General features: G+C 33.8%; 3 protein-coding genes across 3 annotated transcripts; 2 read left to right on the forward strand and 1 right to left on the reverse strand.

Annotated features, from left to right (window-relative positions):
- Positions 1 to 1,834: 1,834 nt before the first annotated feature.
- Positions 1,835 to 6,009, forward strand: LOC120277591 (primary amine oxidase-like). The gene is made up of 6 exons (XM_039284450.1): positions 1,835 to 2,598; positions 4,074 to 4,267; positions 4,299 to 4,489; positions 4,852 to 4,965; positions 5,163 to 5,710; positions 5,805 to 6,009. The coding sequence occupies exons 1-6, from the start codon at positions 1,841 to 1,843 to the stop codon at positions 6,007 to 6,009; spliced, it is 2,010 nt and encodes a 669-aa protein (XP_039140384.1). The 5' UTR covers positions 1,835 to 1,840.
- Positions 6,010 to 6,700: 691 nt separating this feature from the next.
- Positions 6,701 to 10,150, forward strand: LOC120277444 (primary amine oxidase-like). The gene is made up of 5 exons (XM_039284297.1): positions 6,701 to 7,496; positions 8,368 to 8,752; positions 8,840 to 8,953; positions 9,184 to 9,731; positions 9,838 to 10,150. The coding sequence occupies exons 1-5, from the start codon at positions 6,733 to 6,735 to the stop codon at positions 10,040 to 10,042; spliced, it is 2,016 nt and encodes a 671-aa protein (XP_039140231.1). The 5' UTR covers positions 6,701 to 6,732; the 3' UTR covers positions 10,043 to 10,150.
- Positions 10,151 to 11,876: 1,726 nt separating this feature from the next.
- On the reverse strand, positions 11,877 to 14,200 carry LOC120276772 (COMPASS-like H3K4 histone methylase component WDR5B). Its single transcript, XM_039283466.1, has 2 exons — positions 13,488 to 14,200; positions 11,877 to 12,417 (listed from the first exon to the last, which is right to left on the reverse strand). Exons 1-2 carry the CDS (start codon positions 14,160 to 14,162, stop codon positions 12,130 to 12,132), a joined length of 963 nt encoding a protein of 320 aa, XP_039139400.1. The 5' UTR covers positions 14,163 to 14,200; the 3' UTR covers positions 11,877 to 12,129.
- Positions 14,201 to 20,586: the final 6,386 nt, after the last annotated feature.

Consider the following 20,586-nt stretch of genomic DNA (forward strand, 5'->3'; position numbering starts at 1 on the left):
AATCTTTGAAGTGGGAGCCATGAAATTATGATATTATTATTTGAATGATTAATGTGGAGTACTCCTCACACAAACCTTCCACATTGGTGGCTAAGTGAGTCGTACTTGAGACCCCTTAAATCGAATGCAAGGGGAGTACACTTGGTTATAAAATAAAACAACTCAAAACTTTCCTTTCAAGTGAATATTTTCATTGGTGGGAATTCAAACATTTCTGTTGAGATTTCCAAGGTTTATAAGAAGTTAATCACAAGCTCAAACTCCTTCAATGGCTTAGAGATGATTCCAAGCTCAAGCTTCATCAACAATGGAGACCAATATTCCAGACTCTAGCTCCATCAATGGTGAACCGAGAACAAAATAAGTGGGAGAAGAGATTTAATTGGAGAATGAACAAAGATCTGAGAAATTTTTATTCATCCTCAATGTATCAAAAGCATAACATTCTCTGTTTTTAGATAGAAGAGATTTTGAGCTCTAAAATAACAAATTCTTTTACATGTCCTTTCTCTAACAACCTCACTGATGTGTCATAACTAATCCATGTGTCACAATTTACTCTAGTTGTACTGCTGATGTAGCAAACTGTTTTAACTGTCATCCTTTTCCAATTAAAAAGCAGAGAGAACTTCTTCAGCTTTCAAATACTTTATCTCCATTTCCTTGCTTCAAAACTTCACTTGTTTTACATCTGTGTTATTTTTTTATTTTGCCAATAAAATGTATATATATAATTATATTCTCTTTATTACCATAAATTCATCAAGTGCAATAGCTAAACAAATTGAAATCAATAAAATAACCTTTACAAAGAAAATTGTGTATAAGTTCATCGACTTTAAAAAAAAAAGAAGAAAGGATATAAGAATAGGGAAGTACTGATGACTCATCGGACGTTGCATGTGACAGATAAAGATTTTGTAAAAAATGAAATCTTTTTAAAAATAGTTTCAAAATTTTTTCTGATTATTTAGTCCCAAGAACTTATGTATTTTTAATAAAATTGTGCCTTTACGTTTATTATTTTTCTTATTCTTTACATTGGTTGTCATCATCTTTCTCACTCTCTTGCTGTTGATCTCCTTCTCCGGAGACCTTCCGAAGCAAGCATCAGTGGGGGTGAGACATGAGAAGGATGCCTTAGAGACGATGGTTGGGAGTAAAGTGAGGAAGTGGAAAGATGTAGATGGATGAAGGATAATTAAGATGGTTAATTAAAAAAAAAAAAAAAAAACAGGGCTTTATTAGACATATGATGGAAAAACTATAGGCCCTATTGAGTTACTATGATACTATGAAACATCTACCCAGTCATTTTTTCATATTTGAATTATCTTGACAATACCATAAACATGCATTTGTTTTAAGTTTGGAGGCTTACCTAAACTCGTTTATTTAGTTAAACAAGAAATTCCCAACCCTAATTTCTGAGCTCTCGTAAAATAAGTAAACTAAGAATGAACACTTAATAACTTAACACATTAAACCATGTAAATAACTTGTTACCGTAATATGTCAATTACTATAGCAATTTATATATCTTATCCATCGCTAAATACTGTAGTTATGTTACAGTAATAATTATTACGTCAGCTATTTTATTATAGTTACATGGCAAGCTCAAGCTCTCATTTTTTTTTTTAACAAATTGAGTCTTGCACTTGACGAATGAAGTTCGAGGTAGACTTGGCTGGCTAATTTAAACCATTACCAAGTCAAACTTAAACATATATAGCAAATCTCTGACTAGATTCGGGTTCATTACAGCCCCACCACACCCTCACCCAATAAGAACACACATTATGCACACACAACACACACTCCCTCCAAACAACACAACATGGTCCTGCATCTCCTCTTCATCATCTTCTTCTTCCCCTATTTCCCATTATCCAAATCTCATCCTTTGGACCCTCTCACTCCCTCAGAGTTAACCATCATCCAACAAACCATCAAAACCTCCAACCTCTTCTCACCAACTCCTTTAACTTTCCATTACATCGGCCTCGCCGATATCGACAAGCATGTTCTCCTCTCATGGCTCTCCAACACCTCCAACTCCCCACCACCTCGCAGGGCCTTCGTCATTGCAAGGTCCGGCCACCAAACTCATGAACTCCACGTTGACATATCCACCAAGTCCATCATCTCCAACACAATCCATACTGGCTCCTCCTTCCCTTTGCTCAGCCTTGAAGAACAAATAGCAGCCTCAAACCTCCCTTTCAACTACACTCCATTCATGAACTCCATCAAGAAGAGAGGTTTGAAGTCTAGTGAAGTTGTCTGTGCTTCTTCCACAGTTGGATGGTTTGGTGAAGTGAAGAAGAGCAAGAGGTTGGTGAAGATCTTGTGTTTTGCCACTGGTGATACTGTCAACCTTTATGCAAGACCTCTTGAAGGAATATCCATTGTTGTAGACCTTGATTTAATGGAGATTCTGGATTATACTGACCGGTTTGTTGTTCCGGTGCCGGTGGCCAGAGGAACGGATTACCGCAGCAAGAAGCAGAAGCGGTCGTTTGGGCCGAGAGGGAAGCCGGTGACTGTGGTGCAACCGGAAGGGAAGGGCTTCTCCATTGATGGCCATTCTATTAGGTTTGTTAATTTGTTTGGTTTTTTAATTCTCTTGGTTTATTTTATTTTTTATATTATTTTGCAGTAAAATGTTATCTTACACAAAATTTTAGTGCATGAAACTAAAACATCACTATGTACAACAAATGCTTAGTGTAGTGGTATGTTATTTGAGTAATTGAGTGAGCAGACCCAGCGTCAATTCTTTGAGTTGACTGTGCATTACTGTATAATATTGTATAAAAATACTATAGTAGTATTGTATATTCACTATTTATGAGTCCCTTGTGGGAGGATGTCGTTTTTCTCCTCTCCAAAGTTGAAAGGCATGGGGGATTTATTAATTCGGTTTAGTTCATGAAATATCTTCTGGGCTTGCACATAGTAAAAATCTAATTAGCTCATGTGATGTCTAGCGGAGTTAATAAATCTCTAGGGGGTCGTTAAGCCACTATAACTAGTGCATCTTTATACTTATATGTCCCTTGACATCTTTTTTGAGTGGCGTTTGTCGCCTTTGTAAAAAAAAAAAAAACATCACTTTATGCTTAGCCTTGTATTATACAATTCTCTTCACTTTGGGTACGTTGTTATTGAACATGCTCTTCATTTAATTATTTTTTAAAAATCATTACATTCTTGAAACTAGCCAATAAAATTTAGGATTGTAAATACCTTTTTTTTCTATGTAAAATAATATTTATTTAATTATTTTTTTATTAAAATTATATATTTACCTTCCCTTTATTTTTTAAAATAATAAAAAAAGTATTGATATTTTAGAAAGTGCCAAATAAGATTTGTCACTGATTTTAAACTCAGAAGAGAGGCCTTTCACTCTTATTATTATATTCTTTGAAAAAGCATCTTATTTTGTAATGTGATGTTTTATTGTTTCGATGATTGAAGAAGTATGCTATTTGACAGAGGCCTTTCATTATTATTTTTGCTGGTTTTGACAAGTAATGATGCAATTGCGTCCTTATTTACCAAATAAAGTCTGTCACATTGCAGCCTTTGGCCACTGTAATATGTCCAATTCAGAACAGTACTCACATGGTAGTATGACACTTGGTCCTATCATCTTATTTTGATTTTACATTTTTATTATTTTAATCATTTTTTAATTAAAAATATGATAAAAAAAACTCACTAGCCATTGAGTTCAAACTTAGCCCGAGCTCAAGGCCACTGATAGATTTGGCGTAGAAAGAAAATAAATAAATAATTTTTTCATAAATATAGTTAAATAAATATTATATATTTATATATATAAATCAAGGATTTATTGGATATTTGATGAATTTGTATACGTGCAACTTTAGGAGGACATTTGGGCACTTGATACTATTACTATAAAATATTTCCAAGGTAGTAAGAAGTCAATTGTCATCTTTATTACTTCTTCGGCTCATAATTATATATTTTAAGTTAAATCATTAAGAATCCTCAATACTTGTAATTGATGACTAAACAAATGCTAAATGGTGAATCAGTTGGGCAAATTGGAAATTCCACCTGAGTTATGATGTTCGGGCAGGTGCAGTAATATCTTTGGCTTCAGTTCAAGAGCATGATAACGAATTACATCGATTGGTACTCTACAAAGGATTTATGTCAGAACTATTTGTGCCTTATCAAGATCCTGCGAAAGAGTGGTATTTTAGAACATTTTTTGATGCTGGAGAATATGGTTTTGGTCTTCTTGCGGCATCTCTTCAATGGTTTTGGTCTTCTTGCGGCATCTCTTCAACCTCTAACTGATTGTCCGGTTAATGCGGAGTTCTTGGATGGGTATTATGCTACTCAAAATGGGTCTCTATTGATGATCAAAAATGTATTTTGTGTGTTTGAGAGATATTCTGGTGACTCTGCTTGGAGACACACTGAACATGAAATACCGGGAAAAATAGTACGTAATGTATTTATTTTAATATTATTATTGTTTTACTTCTTCCATTTATAAACATAAATTATCTTAGGATGTTGTGTAAGAATTAAAAATAATATTAATTTTTTTAATTTAAAATAAAAAATAAATTAAATAACTAAAATATTTTTTTTCCTTGAAACCATATTTTAGTTTACTAACTATGAATATAACTTTACTTATTTATATATCTTAAAAATTTTAAAAAAAGTAATTTTTTTTTTAAAAATAATACCTTCATCTTATTAAAAAAAAAAAAAAAACCTTCAATCCTACTTATATTTTAGAATGTTTAAATTATTTTATTTTATTAATGCCATTGTTTACGAGGAAGCGGAATGCAGATTACCGAAGTACGTCCGGAGATAAGCCTAGTTGCGAGGATGGTTGCCGCTGTTGGGAATTATGATTATGTCATTGATTGGGAGTTCAAGACAAGTGGCTCTATTAAATTTATGGTGAGCCTTTTTTCTTCACAATGTTTTCACATCTTCTTGTAACTCGTTATAAAGTTTGCCTTGCTCTAAAATAACCTAGGCCAACCACCACTCCTTGAGTTTTCTAAAAATATTCTAAAGAGACAGAAAATTAGTAGCCATACTAACTTAAAAGAGTTCTATGAAGATTCATTTCATTTTCTTGTGATTCTTATTAGGTCACATTGACTGGTGTCTTGGAGATGAAGGGCACATCATACACCCATGTGAAACAAGTAGAAAAAGATATAGATTTACATGGTTCATTGTTGGCTAAGAACACAATTGGTGTCAACCATGATCATTTCCTCACTTACTATTTGGACCTTGACATTGATGGCTACAACAACTCATTTGTCAAGGCCAAAATGAAAACTATCAAAATCACAGATGGTAGCAGCCCTAGAAAAAGCTACTGGACACTGGTTAAAGAAATTGCAGAAACTGAAGCGGATGCAAGAATTAAGCTGGAGGCAGAGCCGGCGGAATATTTAGTTGTGAATACTAACAAAAAGACTAAGATAGGGAATGATGTTGGTTATCGATTTATCAATCACGGTGCAATGGCTATTTCTTTATTATCAGATGATGATTATCCTCAAATAAGAGCGGGTTATACTAAGAAACAATTGTGGGTGACTGCTTATAATATGTCCGAGAAATGGGCTGCTGGGTTGTATGCTGACCAAAGCAGAGGTGATGACACTATAAATATTTGGAGTCAAAGGTATGTTTTGATTAAGTAAACTTCACTGTAAATATATGTAAGTTTTGATTCGATTAATTTGATTAATTTGATTTTTTTTAATAATTTGATGCAGGAATAGAGTGATAAAAAATAAGGATATTGTGGTGTGGTACACATTAGGGTTCCATCATACACCTTATCAAGAAGATTACCCTTTGATGCCAAGTTTGAGTGGCGGATTTGAACTTAGGCCTTCCAACTTCTTTGAGACTAATCCATTGATCAAGACCATGCCTTTCAACAACACACATTGGCCCAAGCGTACAAATAATCCATAGAAACATTATTATTATTATTATTATTATTATTATTATTATTATTATGTTTTTTACTTGAATCATGGGGACTTGAAATTGTCTTTTCTCTGTTGGGATTTGTTTTCAAATATATCTTTGTAAGGGGGAGCCATGAAATTATGATATTACTATTTGATAATGATATATAAAATTATAATTTGGGTTAATTCATCACTGTTCAGGTGATTCTTTATTCCAACAATGTATCCCGGTTTCTTTTTTTTGGGAATAATACATTTTATTTAAAAATAAGTGAAACTCCTCTTTGCTAATGTAATTTAATTTTTACATTTTTTAATGCATCTTCATTAAAAAAAATATATATTTATCTCTAAATGATGTGTACTCTACAACTCAACAAATGACACGAGCAAATTAACTCAAGCAAAATTACAGTTATATATATTCAACTTAATCAAATAGCAACACCCACATGCCTTCTATACAGAAGGCTGACAATTGACCACATATAAACATGTATAAGATAATTAACCAACAAGGAACTTAATATAACTGATTATAAACTTCTTCTAAGTTCTAATGACCAGTCAATACTGCACCTAGCTAGCCACACATGTCCAGCTTTCAATTAATATTAAGTTATTAACATTAATTAAAACCCTTGGCCACAACAAACTGACTCAATAAAAACACACCACGTTATGAGCTCACAACACACACTCACTCAGCTCCAAACAGCACAACATGGACCTACAACTCCTCTTCATCATCTTCTTCTTATTCTCCAATATCCCATTATCCAAATCTCATCCTTTAGACCCTCTCACTCCCTCAGAGTTAACCATCATCCAACAAACCATCAAAACCTCCAACCTCTTCTTATCATCAGCTCCTCTAACTTTCCATTACATCGGCCTCGCCGATATCGACAAGCATGTTCTCCTCTCATGGCTATCCAACACCTCCAACTCCCCACCACCTCGCCGGGCCTTCATCATTGCAAGGTCCGGCCACCAAACTCATGAACTCCACCTTGACATATCCACCAAGTCCATCATCTCCAACACAATCCATACTGGCTCCTCCTTCCCTTTGCTCAGCCTTGAAGAACAAACAGCAGCCTCAAACCTCCCTTTCAACTACACTCCATTCATGAACTCTATCAAGAAGAGAGGTTTGAAGTCTAGTGATGTTGTTTGTGCTGCTTTCACAGTTGGATGGTTTGGTGAAGTGAAGAAGAGCAAGAGGTTGGTGAAGATCTTGTGTTTTGCCACTGGTGATACTGTCAACCTTTATGCAAGGCCTCTTGAAGGAATCACCATTGTTGTAGACCTTGATTTAATGAAGATTCTGGATTATACTGACCGGTTTGTTGTTCCGGTGCCGGTGGCCGGAGGAACGGATTACCGCAGCAAGAAGCAGAAGCCGCCGTTTGGGCCGAGAGGGAAGCCGGTGACTGTGGTGCAACCGGAAGGGAAGGGCTTCTCCATTGATGGCCATTCTATTAGGTTTGTTGTTTGTTATTATTATTATTATTATTATTATTATTATTATTATTATTATGTTTAATGTTATTTTGCAGTAAAATTTGATCTTATGGAACAATGTTTTAGCTAAATTTGCATGTAACTAAAACATCACTCCATTCTTCAAAATAGCTAATAAGTTATGGGATTTTTAAATAGTTGTTTTTCAATGTAAAATAATATTTATATAATAATTTTTTTTATTGAGATTATATATTTACCATTCCCTTTTATTCTTTTAAAAATAATTAAAAAAAATACGTATTGATATTTGTAGAAAGTGCCAAAGGAGATTTATGACTCATTTTCCACTCAGAAGAGAGGCCTTTCACTCTTATTATTATATTTTTTTGAAAATTGGATCTTATTTTGTACTGCAGTGTTTTAATGATTGAAGATGTATGCGTATTTAATACAGGCTTTCATTGTTTTTGGTGGTTTTACCATACAATGACATCATTGCTTTCTTATTTAACAATTAAAGTCTGTCACAATGCAAACGTGACCACTACACATTTGTCCATATTATTGTCAGAGCACTACTCACATGGCCCTTTAGTCCTTTTCAAAAATCATCAATGATTTTTTTTTGAACTTTTGTAATTTGTTAAAAATATAATTAAATAAATATTATTTAGATTTATATATATTTTTAAATCAGGGATATATTGGATATTCGATGAATGGATTGGTATTTTGTGTACATACAACTTTGGGAGAACCCTTGGGTATTTGATTCTGTTACTATAATATATTTCCTAGGTAATATGAAGTGATGATCATATATCTTCAATTAAATCATAAAAAATCCTCTGGTAATAGATGGTTGAATAAATTCTAAATGGTGAATCAGTTGGGCAAATTGGAAATTCCACCTCAGTTATGATGTTCGGGCAGGTGCAGTTATATCTCTAGCCTCAGTTCAAGAAAATGATGAAGAATTACATCGATTGGTACTCTACAAAGGATTTATATCAGAACTATTCGTGCCTTATCAAGATCCTGTGAAAGAATGGTATTTTAGAACATTTTTTGATGTAGGAGAATATGGTTTAGGTCTTTTTGCTGCATCTCTCCAACCACTGACTGATTGTCCGGTTAATGCTAAGTTTTTGGACGGGTATTATGCTACTCAAGATGGGCCTCCAATGAGAATCAAAAATGTATTTTGTGTGTTTGAGAGATATTCAGGTGACTCTGCTTGGAGACATACTGAGTTTGGAATACCAGGAAAAGTGGTATGTAGTATATTTATTTTGATATTATTACAGTTTTATTTTATTTTATTTTATTTTTGTTGTCATTGATGAAGGGTTAAATTGTAGATTACTGAAGTACGTCCAGAGATAAGTTTAATTGTGAGGATGGTTTCGGCCGTGGGGAATTATGATTATGTCATTGATTGGGAGTTCAAGACAAGTGGCTCTATTAAATTTATGGTGAGTCTATGTCACAATGTCTCATACCTTATTGTTATTATTTATAAAGTTTGCCTTGCTTTTAAAAAACACCTAGGCCAACCACCATTCATGGAGTTTTCTATGAATATAAAATCTTTTAAAGAGATCAAACATTAGTAGCAATAATGAAAGACTTGCCTAAACAAGATAAGGGCTACTGTTATTGAGTTCTTTGAAGATTCATTTCATTTTTTTGTGATTCTTATTAGGTCACATTGACTGGTGTCTTGGAAATGAAGGGCACATCATACACCCATGTAAAACAAGTAGAGAAAGATATAGACTTATGTGGTTCATTGTTGGCTAAGAACACAATTGGTGTTAACCATGACCATTTCATAACTTACTATTTGGACCTTGATATTGATGGCTACAACAACTCATTTGTCAAAGCCAAAATGAAAACTATCAAAGTCACAGATGGTAGCAATCCAAGAAAAAGCTATTGGACACTCGTTAAAAAAATTGCGGAAACGGAAATGGATGCGAGAATTAAGTTCGAAGCCGAACCGGCGGAATATTTAGTTGTGAATACTAACAAAAAAACCAAGATAGGGAATGATGTTGGTTATCGATTTATCAATCATGGTGCAACAGCTATTTCTTTATTATCAGATGATGATTATCCTCAAATAAGAGCGGGTTATACTAAGAAACAATTGTGGGTGACTGCCTATAATGTGTCTGAAAAATGGGCAGCCGGATTGTATGCAGATGAAAGTAGAGGTGATGACACTATAAATATTTGGAGTCAAAGGTATGGTTTTATTAAGTAAACTTCAATATATATATATATATATATTTATATATATATAAGTTTTAATTTGATTGATTGATTTATTTGTTTTTATAATTTGATGTAGGAATAGAGTGATAAAAAATAAGGATATTGTGGCGTGGTACACGGTAGGGTTCCATCATGCACCTTATCAGGAAGATTTCCCTTTGATGCCAAGTTTGAGTGGTGGATTTGAACTTAGGCCTTCCAACTTCTTTGAGAATAATCCATTGATCAAGACTATACCTTTCAACGAAACACATTGGCCCAAGAGTACAGATAAGCCCTAGAAACATCATCAACATTGTTTTGTTTCTCTTATTTCAATGATATCAGACATGAATTTAGGATTTTGTTTCTAAGTCTTTGAAGTGAAACCATCACATTATGATTTTATTATCTGAATGAATTATAATGTTGTAATAATAATAATAATAATAATAATAATAATTTAGTATTATTATTATTATTATTATTATTTTGTTAGGACAAATGCATCGAATATAATAGCTAACAAAATAAAAATTAAAAATATATTTAATATGTGAAAATGAGGAACAACATAGCACAAACTCTCTTGTCCTTATTTGATTTGCAAATGAGCTTAAAGTACAACACAAAAAATTATCTTAGTACGACACAAGTCATTAAAAATCTTGTTCCACCAAAATCACAGTACAACTTTTTAATAGTGGTACAACATAATAAAAAACAATTTTACCCGTAGTTAAAATAAAAAATTACAACAACTGACTAACCACAACCCAATCAAAAAATTTTAAAAATAAAAAACATTTGGTAAAGAATTATTAATTGATGTATTTTAAAATTTTAAAAAAGATATAATTATACCCTAATAATTTTACAAATTATAAAAAAATTAAGTGGTAACTATTAAAAATGAGAAGAAAACAATAAAAGACTATAGAAAGAGTATTATAGTAATTTTACAGACTAATACTTTTATAAATCAAACAAAAAATAGTATAAAAATTGTTGTAATGTCCACTGAATATCAAACAAAAAATAATACAATCATTTATACTGTACTAAATATATTTATACTATATTGTACTCCTTATGTTGTACCCATGTGCAAATCAAACGGAACCTAAAAAAAAAAATCTTTGCAAAGAGAAATGGATATAAGTTCATATACATTCAAAAGGATAAAGGAATATTTTCCTGAATGAAAACGTTCAAAATGAACATTAAAAATGCACCGTATAAATAATACTTTGCTAATCTTGAACAATAGAATAATTTAAGGAATATTGATAAGGAACCTGGCATAATTCCAACTTCAGCATTTCAAATTCCACAAAACAAAGGGAAGAATCCAGTACTAAGTGTAAGAAAATTATTAGTTAGAGCTACTACTTTTTTTTTTATTTGATAAAATTACTTTATTACCGCTATAAAAGCAAGTAATAGCAACTATGCCCTTAAAAAAAATCATATTTATTCACATACCCTACTGTATAATTTTATTTGCTTATAATGAATATAAAATTAAATTAATCAGTTATTTATAAATTCATCCTTATGGATAATAATCAATTTAAGCATTCAGAGAAGACAATTTTCAACTCAGTAAAGATGCATTTTGGCACTTTTCTGTTCATCCTCATTTTGTTCAATAGTATATTTGTAGCTACACATGACCCAATTGGTACATAACAGATCTTTTAACTCAATGTACACTTGGATACTTTTAGGACATCTAACTCCCTTCAATCAAACAAATAAAAGAAAATCCCACCAAAGCTCCAACCAGTGAAAAGCACATAAATAAATAAATAATGAAAGACTTCGACATAAATGAGCTAAACTTACTACTAATATGACTTTAACATTTCTTCAATGTGGTTCTGCATTTTCAAATTGAACAGGAAAAGGCTCCCTGTGTAATTTTGTAAGGATAGAAAAACTCAATCTGTGCAATAATACTGAACCATAATAATGTCTCTACAAACTCTTGGTGATCCCAACTATACTAAGTTATCAAACCTACATTTCTTGTGAGAACAATATCTTCATATGAATGCATAATAAGCATGTAATTGGAGGGGTAGTACCTTGATATTCGACATCCTTCCACAATGAGCCAAGCAAGCAGCAAACTGAAAAATTCGCTCAAAATATTATCTCTATTCTCTACACATCAAGGAATACATACATAAGGAAAGATTAATGGTCAACTTGACCACTTGGGATGCAGCATGAAACATCACAACCTGATCAGACATTTGAATACTAACAGTTCATGAGTTTCACAACAAATTGATAATTAAAACAATTTTTGCTTTCACTTAGCAAATAATTGTTTCTTTTTAATTTTTTTCCCCAACCAAACAAATCATCAAATGCTTGTTGCCTAGTTTTGAGCCCAAATTTTTATAGATCTATCCCTGTCAAGGGCAGCAGAAACAATTTTGTTCTCGGTCGGATGGCATGATACAGAGATGACAGCATCCTTATGACCTTCCAGTTTTTGAACCAAATTTTTACCTTGGAGATCCCAAATGTATATACAATTGTCCTCTGAGCCACTGACAATGTATTTACCATTTGTAACAGAGAACGTGGATGTGATGCAGTAAGCTTGGTTGACATGGCCTGTATATACTTTCAAGAACTTCCCAGATGCATAGTTCCAGAGTTTCTGCAAGGTGATTAAAATATAAATCAAAACAGATAACCACATAAGATAAAGCTAGAAAAAGAAGGCCAAACAGGGAGTGCTTAAATAACATGCAACATCATCAACATACAACCAAAAAGTAACAACAGCTGGAACATCAAGGTTTTGTCAATCAGATTACAATAGCATCCGATCAACAACCTTGGAAAGGAAAATCCAAGGATCATTCGTTGACAGAGATTAATATATTATAATGAACCTAATGAAACCACAACCAAAAAGTAATGCAACACTTGAAATTTTATCAAATTTGTTCGGTGCCAATTGTCATTGTATACTTACAGAACAAAACAAATTACTCCAACACTTAATGCTCCAGTTTTAGCTTAGATTTGTTACTTGACTTTTCAGGGTCTATTGTTTATTCATATGGCAATTTTTATGCAGAATGAGGTAGGATCACATTGTGATCTCTGAGGGAGGAGGAAGGCTAGGTGAATCTTAGCAAAACAATTTAACAAATTAAATATAAATGCGGTTAAAAGTAGATATTAATAGATTTCTGGAGATTAAGAAGGCAGTTTGCTATTAGCAGCAGCAGCAGATATGAGCATGATAAAAGATTACATTGGACTATAAATCTAAGTTACGTGATTCTCATGAACTATTTTACTGCATACCACTGGAGAGCAGTCGTCCATTCCCTCTTGCCAGCACTTTAATTTCATTTCATCAACAAAGTAAATCAAGTTATGGGTAAACACACTAAATATGCCAGGCATCAATACCTAAACATCTTACTGCATCTCTCATTACTCTGTCGTGCTTTCACAATACAAATTGTTTAACAAACTCACATCGGTGGGTTGAATTACTAGCAGTCTAATTTTTGTGTGGGCATAGAACCAACTCTGATCGAATACATAAACTACTATTCCTAATCATAGTAAAAGCATCCAAAATGATTCATTGAGCAGTAAGCTAGCTAAAGGTTCAAGCTTTAAGCAATAGATAAGCAAAACAGAGGAAATTCATATAAATCCAGACACTATATGAAAATGAACAAAATCAAAGCAGGGAAGGGTACTGACCAGGGTGTCATCCAAAGTAGCAACAAGAATGAACTTGCCATTGGGGGAGAACTTGGCGAACGAGACGGCGATCTTATCATCAATTAGGACCTTGAGACAAGCCCCAGAGTTAGCATCCCAGCACTTGCACGTCCCATCGTGGCTCCCGGATACAATCAGAGAACCATCACGGATGAAGTGCACGGACGTGACTGGAAGGCTGTGAGCATTCATGGAACGGAGGCAGCGACCGGTCTTGACGTCCCAGACGCGGATAGTGCGGTCGAACGAGCCGGAGACGATGAGATTGGACTGGAGATTGAAGTTCACGCAGAAGACGAAGTCGGAGTGGCCGCGGAGGACGCGAACGCACTCGAAGTTCGGGGGGCGGACGTCCCAGACGCGGACGGTGCGGTCGTCGGATGCAGAGCAGACGTAGTGGGAGTCGGAGGACCAGGCGAGGTCGGAGATGCCCTCGGAGTGGCCGGAGAGGACGGCGATCTGGCTGAGGGATTGGACGGACCACACGATTAGGGTTTTGTCGAGGGATGCGGAGGCGAAGTGGCGGCCATCGTTGGAGAACTTCACGCACGAGACGGCGCGCTGGTGGGCGTTGAGGGTTCGGAGGAGGCGGTATGGCCGGAAGGGAGGCGGAGTAGCGCCGCCTCCACCACCGCCGGCGCTGCCGCTCGCCATCGAGAAGCTCCGATTGAGATCTCGAAGGAAAATGGGTTTTTTTTTTGGTGGTTTTATAACAAGTAAAAAATGGGAAGTTGCAAAATATAAAAATAAATAAATAAAAATAATGGGTCTTTTAAGTTTTAACAATTTTGCAAAAACTAAGTAATTTCTTTATACAAATAAAATTTTGTTTTTACTATCTTAATTTTATATAAATAATTAAATATATTGATATATATTCAAATTGGTGTAAATACCAATTTTTTATATGTAAGAATAAATTTAATTTTTAGATATTATTAAACGAGAATAGAGTCATTACCGCTGACAAAAAAAAATTAATATTTTATTCTTTTCTTCACCTGTGAAAAGATTTATTATACATAATACATATAAAAATTTTAATAATTATAATTCATTATTTTGCAAATAAAATTTGATTTAAAAGAATATAATATAATTTCATATGAAAAATAAAAATTAAATATACTGTTTGTAAAATATGAAAATATTACAACTCTCTAGAGTTGGTATTTCTTTTTTTTATTTTCATCCATATTCAAAACGCCAAATAATAAAATTTCTCCTATTATACTTTAAACGAACTCTACATCAATTTCTTTCAACTCTAATATTTTTGTAGTAATTGCATTAAAAAATATATAAATATATCTCATGGTCAATTTTCTTTCAATAGCAATCTTGTCCGCATGGCTAGCTTATGAAAATAAGTTGTTTTTTTTTTAATTGGCTTCTGTTTTTGCATAAAAGATAATACAAAATTATTTTTGAACCAAAAAATATTTTTTTATAAATTAAGTACTTCTGGGTTTTTTAAAAACCAATCCAAATAACCCCTTACTAAAACCAATAATATATTACAGTAGATAAAAAATTAAAGAAGCTTCGGTTTTTAATCCCTTTGTTTGTTTGGAAAGGCAAGGGAGGAAAAGTGAGGGAGGCGTTGAAGATGATGGCATTCATTCCGGTGAATTGCTAGAATATTTGTATCCATACACTGATGAAAGGCTGAGACCTAACTGTTGCTCTTCATGAGATTTCTGAAAGGATGCTTCACTTGTCATCCTATTTCACTTGCATGAACAAGTTCTTGGAATTATGTTCCCCTGAATTTCTTCAGTACTTGTAGGCCTTGTTCTTGTTCATTTTGCTCAAAGAGGCTTGTTGGAGTGCTGTCAGTGATGAGCAAGGTACCAAGGAAGTAGATGATCACCAGAATTCTTACAAGACCAAGGAAGAGCCTCCATCCTCATGAATGTAATTAGTTGGATGTCTCTGATTCTCAACGGTGCCATTTCTGACAAGAACAATGGAATAGCTTACAAAATTTTGATAACGAGAGAGCATAACCACTAAACCAAAGTTGAGAGCTTATGAATAGTGGTATATATAAGATGGGTGAAAGCCTTACAAATAAGCAATATGATACTTAACTAAATAAGAATATTTTGAAATCAAAGATATATTGGGCCTCTAACGTATATATGCTTCTAATGTTGAATTTTGATGAAGAAGAAGATATAAGACTGAAACAGAGTGAAATTAAGTAATTATTAGAGATAATGATCAGACTTGATTGGCAAATCCTACTCTGAAACCGAGAAGAATTTTTCCTATGATGAGCATGGGGAGACTAACAGCTGTAGCGTTCTAAGGCAACACCAGCCAAAAAGAAAAGAGAAGCAGCTTGCATGGTGCGTTTTCTGCCATACTTTGTGCAGGCCTTGGAAGCAAAGAATCTGGCAATAATGACATAGAGTCCATTAAAAAGTCCAAGAAACAAGAAAATTAGGAAAAGCAAACTACAAGCACAACAACATAGAGTCCATTAGAAGTGGAAAGAGGAGCCAACAAAGACACTACTAAAAGAGGTAACAATCCCTGGGTTTAGAGAGAGTCTCCATGCAGAGGGTTTAGACAGTTAAAGTGTTGATGATGTTTAGCCGGCGAACGGAGTGGATGCCTGAGCATCTGGATTGTGTTCCTCATCTATTAAGGTACCCTGAAATTGAATAATCCATCTGACTGCAGTTGCAGAAGACTCCAACCTTTGTCTCTTGTTATTTGGGACTGCTGAAACCCATTAGAGAAAAGTTAGACTTACATTCAATTTAATTGAATGCAGGTTAGGAAATTAAAAATAAAACATGCAATCATTTCTAGACAGTCAAATATTTAAAATTAGAGCTTTAGATAATAGGCCCCAAGAGTCCCTATGCAAGGGATTGATAATTTTGCTCCACGCACTTTAGAGATCCCTCAAAGAGTGTGGAAGATGTGGAGAATTGAGGATTTGGTTAGAATGAGACCAAATTGATCCGACAAAGGAGCAATGGATGAAGAGGTGGTCTATGACAGACTCCAGTTCCGCATGACAAATGACACATGTGGGCATAGGTAACCTGTTGCATTTTCTTAAGGCAAGGTTCTCCAAAGTGATGATTTTGTTGTCCCAGTCCAGCTAATTACAGAGTGAAAAATTTCCAGGGACAAAGGTTTTTAATAATTTTCAGAGTAATCACACAGCGCTGTCCCCCATCAATCAAAAATCCATAAAACGTTTTAATGTTAAAAATACTATTGTCTGTTAGGCTCCATTTTTGAAGATCCTGCTTTCCTGCCTAAAGATTGAGTTGCCACATGTCAGCCAAAGCAGGGTCAGATCCCGTTATATTTGAACAAAAATGATCTAGAATATCATGAACAGTAACCATTTTATGAGTAGATTGGAAGAATTCTTGTGGCCATAAATTTTTGGGAGCTTTTCCTAGCAACCAATTATCAAGCCAGAAGAGGGTGTACATCCCATTATTAATAGTTATATGGATGCATCTTCTGAAAGTGGCTAGACCTAGGCAAAAGAAGGATCCTCTCCTATGATGTCTACTGTGCAAGTTCCACAAGGGGCTATTGTTAAAATAGTTGTGTTGAATGATTTTGGTAGCACACCAAGTTGGATTTTTTAGGGTTTCCCACCACCACTTGTCTAGAAGAGCTATGTTGGAGACCTTTAGATTTAGCATTAGCCAACTCCCTTGGTTGTGTGGTCCGCATAGCAGCTACCAATTAACTAGCCACATTTTGGACTTTCGAAGATATGGTCCCACCACAAGAAGTCTCTTCGAATACAATTGATAGCTTTGATAACCCATGATGGAAGTTTAAATTTAGACATCCAGTAGGTTGGCATGGCAGTCAGAACCGAGTCGATCAACGTGAGTCTTCCCCCCTAGCTATAAGAGAAATTTTGAATTCCAAGTGGATAGTCTTAATATAATATGAACAATAAGAGTCTCCCAATTTTGTCATTTAGGTTGTCGGCCAGAAATTGGAACTCCCGGATATTTCAAAGGGAGGGTTCCCTGCCATAAAATAATAACTCAATATTGGCGAAAAGCAACCAATGGGTCTATTAATTTCTTATTAAATACATATATATATATATATATATATATATATATATATATATATAAAGACCATCTTGCACACCCTAACATTAAAAGCCCTATGCCTTACTAATTGAACCCTAATGCTCAATCATCCATGACAAAATACAACAAGTACGAATCATGCATCTACACCAAAAGCAAACATCCAAAAAAATATATCTTTATGAAAATAATAAAAAACCAATCTTCCAAACCCTAACTTTAAACCTAAGCCCTCCTCACTGAAACCCCAACTCTCAATCAATCCACCAAAAACATGACCTTTTTCATCAACCAAATCAAGAAAGCCATAAACATTTTAGAAAGCACAAATGAAAACATAGACACAACTAATATTCCAACATGGTACACAACACAACATATCATATGATCTTCCCTTCAAACTCAACATGACCAGTGGAGCCACCGCCGGTGCTCATGGGCATCCTAAAGGCTCCCATCCTTCCACTCCTTTACTTCAAATCTCAACCTTTATAATGAAACACAATACAACTTACGTTTTAGAAACATCATTTTTCGTTTCTAATCCGTTCCTAATTCACTAAAAATGGATTGGAAAAAGAAATTTCCTGTTTCTAAAATCCTCATTACTGATTATTAACAACAAAACACATTTATTAACAATGAAATTAATAATCCATTTCAAATTTTTTCTAATTTAAAATAAATATGAAATTTATTGGATTAGAAAGAGACCGTAGTTTGTTTCATTTTTAAATTGGAAACAAACCATAATCCATTTCTAATCTGAAATAGAATAATTCTATTTTTAAATTTTTGTTTTTAATTAAGCAAATTCATGCAATAACAATCCTTCAACAATGTGAATTCAAAAAAAAAAAAAGAGTTACGGAAGCAGAAAAGTAACTAATAATTTGCTTATTTTTGCTTAGCCGTGTTAAGGATTAGTTTCTAATTTTGATTGAAATTTATTTGTAAAGCTAACTAATAATTACGAACGAAAGAAAACTGAAAATTTATTATTATTTTTTTCTGGTGATGTTTTATTTGTTTTAGGAAATCATTACTTTTTTCTTAATAGATATAAGACTAGCTTATATGACCAAATTTATACATATTCTTAATTGATTTATACATAACGTTGGAAAAATCGCTTATCTTTTGTCTTTTTCCTTATCAAAATTATTGGTATAGTTAACTAATTTGCTTATGTATATTTTAATAAACATTATAATATATATGTTAGTGCAATCGCACTATTTATTGGCATAATTTGACACCTAGACCAAGTAACGTGGCAACTAAGGTGACAAAGCAAAATTGATGACATGGAGATTATGGTGACATTGCAAGGAGTCTTGGCTTGCAAGGCAAGACATCTTGAAGATCTTGGTGAAGTTATTTAAGACCATATTTAGGAGATGTGATTGAAGACTAAATATGGAATTAAGACTAATTGAAGATATGATTTGAATAATCCTTAATGAAGATTGATTGAAGTCCATTAAAGGCAAGATTTGAAGACCAAACATGGGTGAATTGAAGATCAAGTTTGGAGAATCTTTGAAGACCAAAGTTGGAAGATTGAAGACTAAGTTTGGCAAGTTTCATGAAGACGCACAAGGACGTGCGCCCCTTGCGAGGGGACTGCGTGATGAGAAACTGAGGAGGTAGGCTAGTTGCCGGCAGTCGGGATCGGCAGATTTGGCTGCATCGACTCGGACTAAGCATGACCGGGAGGTTGATGGGTCTTGAGGTCGTCCGCAACGTAACCAGAACTCAGTCAAGTCAGCAGTCATGGCCATGTTGCAATTCATGTTACAACAGGAGTTGCAACAACTAATTTCGTCAGGTTTTTAAATTAGTAGCCGCGGAGATTCTAAAAGAGGTATGTGCTATATTTGGGACGTTGAGGCGTCTATATAAGCTACCTTGCTCGTAGATTGTAGGTGTGACTCTTGAGTGACTCTTGGAGGAAAGTGTGTGAGCACCAAACAATCTAGAGAGGGTAGTGATCTTTATTGTTGAGAGTGTGAGTGACAAGTGTTTGTACTCATCTATTTTTACCTCTTTTAGTGGATTGTTTATCTCCGGGCTTGGCCCCCCAGACGTAGGCGAGTGGACGCCGAACTGGGTAACCAACGTTGTGTGTCTCCTTGTGTTTGTTTGTGTGCTCTTTCTTTATTGGTTTGTGTGAGACTTCTATGAGTGCTTAAGTGTTACTTAATACCCACAAACCACACCGGAGGAACTAATATATATATATATATATATATATATATATATATATATATATATATATGAGAAAACATCATCTAAGTAAGTATTTAGATAATATTTTGTAAGTATGTTTGACAGCTGAGAGCCATTGGATCATGTTGTTTCTTTTTATTATTTTGCACTGTTCTGAACTGTTGTACATTGTTTGTTGTTGTACAAGAATCATCATAACTGTCAAATGCAAATCCAACAGTTACTATAGTGTCCCTAGATTTTAAAATTTAGGGACATCTCTAAATGATGTGCCCTATATCTCTCACACTACGGAGACCTTGGTGGAGCTCATCCCACTCTACATGTGTGGAACTTTGATAAAAATAAAAGGACACTTCATGCATTTCAAATTTTAAACTACAACTTAGATTACAGCCTCAACAATTTTTTTAACTTTTATTATTTTACAAGGAAACTACTAGCCTCATCCATTTTAAAGAAGTTAAAGACATTATATATATATAACAAATTCAATAAATATCCCCTCTTATTTTGTGTGGATTTTGAGATTTTATTTCATACTCTCTATAAAAAAACACCTTACATAAAAAACTAAATACCAATAGATCAAAAAATGGTTGATAAGCAACTTAATAAATGTGAGTCAATATAAGATATATAAACTTAAAAACTTTTTGTTTACAAAAATTATACAAACACTAGTATATATTATTTATAAAAAATTATTATTTAATTCCCAAAAGAAAAATCAAAATGATTTTGCCTAACTTTTT

Source organism: Dioscorea cayenensis, chromosome 15, assembly GCF_009730915.1.
Source record: "Dioscorea cayenensis subsp. rotundata cultivar TDr96_F1 chromosome 15, TDr96_F1_v2_PseudoChromosome.rev07_lg8_w22 25.fasta, whole genome shotgun sequence".
In the NCBI taxonomy this organism is placed as follows: Eukaryota; Viridiplantae; Streptophyta; class Magnoliopsida; order Dioscoreales; family Dioscoreaceae; genus Dioscorea; species Dioscorea cayenensis.

Excerpts from the sequence above, each read along its gene's own strand:
- LOC120276772 (XM_039283466.1), bottom strand. The coding sequence starts at position 14,162 with ATGGCGAGCGGCAGCGCCGGCGGTGGTGGAGGCGGCGCTACTCCGCCT. Across the intron at positions 12,418-13,487 it reads CTACTTTGGATGACACCCTG|AAACTCTGGAACTATGCATC; the intron begins GTCAGTACCCTT and ends ATCACCTTGCAG.
- LOC120277591 (XM_039284450.1), top strand. The coding sequence starts at position 1,841 with ATGGTCCTGCATCTCCTCTTCATCATCTTCTTCTTCCCCTATTTCCCA. Across the intron at positions 4,966-5,162 it reads GTGGCTCTATTAAATTTATG|GTCACATTGACTGGTGTCTT; the intron begins GTGAGCCTTTTT and ends GATTCTTATTAG. Across the intron at positions 5,711-5,804 it reads ATAAATATTTGGAGTCAAAG|GAATAGAGTGATAAAAAATA; the intron begins GTATGTTTTGAT and ends AATTTGATGCAG.
- LOC120277444 (XM_039284297.1), top strand. The coding sequence starts at position 6,733 with ATGGACCTACAACTCCTCTTCATCATCTTCTTCTTATTCTCCAATATC. Across the intron at positions 8,954-9,183 it reads GTGGCTCTATTAAATTTATG|GTCACATTGACTGGTGTCTT; the intron begins GTGAGTCTATGT and ends GATTCTTATTAG. Across the intron at positions 9,732-9,837 it reads ATAAATATTTGGAGTCAAAG|GAATAGAGTGATAAAAAATA; the intron begins GTATGGTTTTAT and ends AATTTGATGTAG.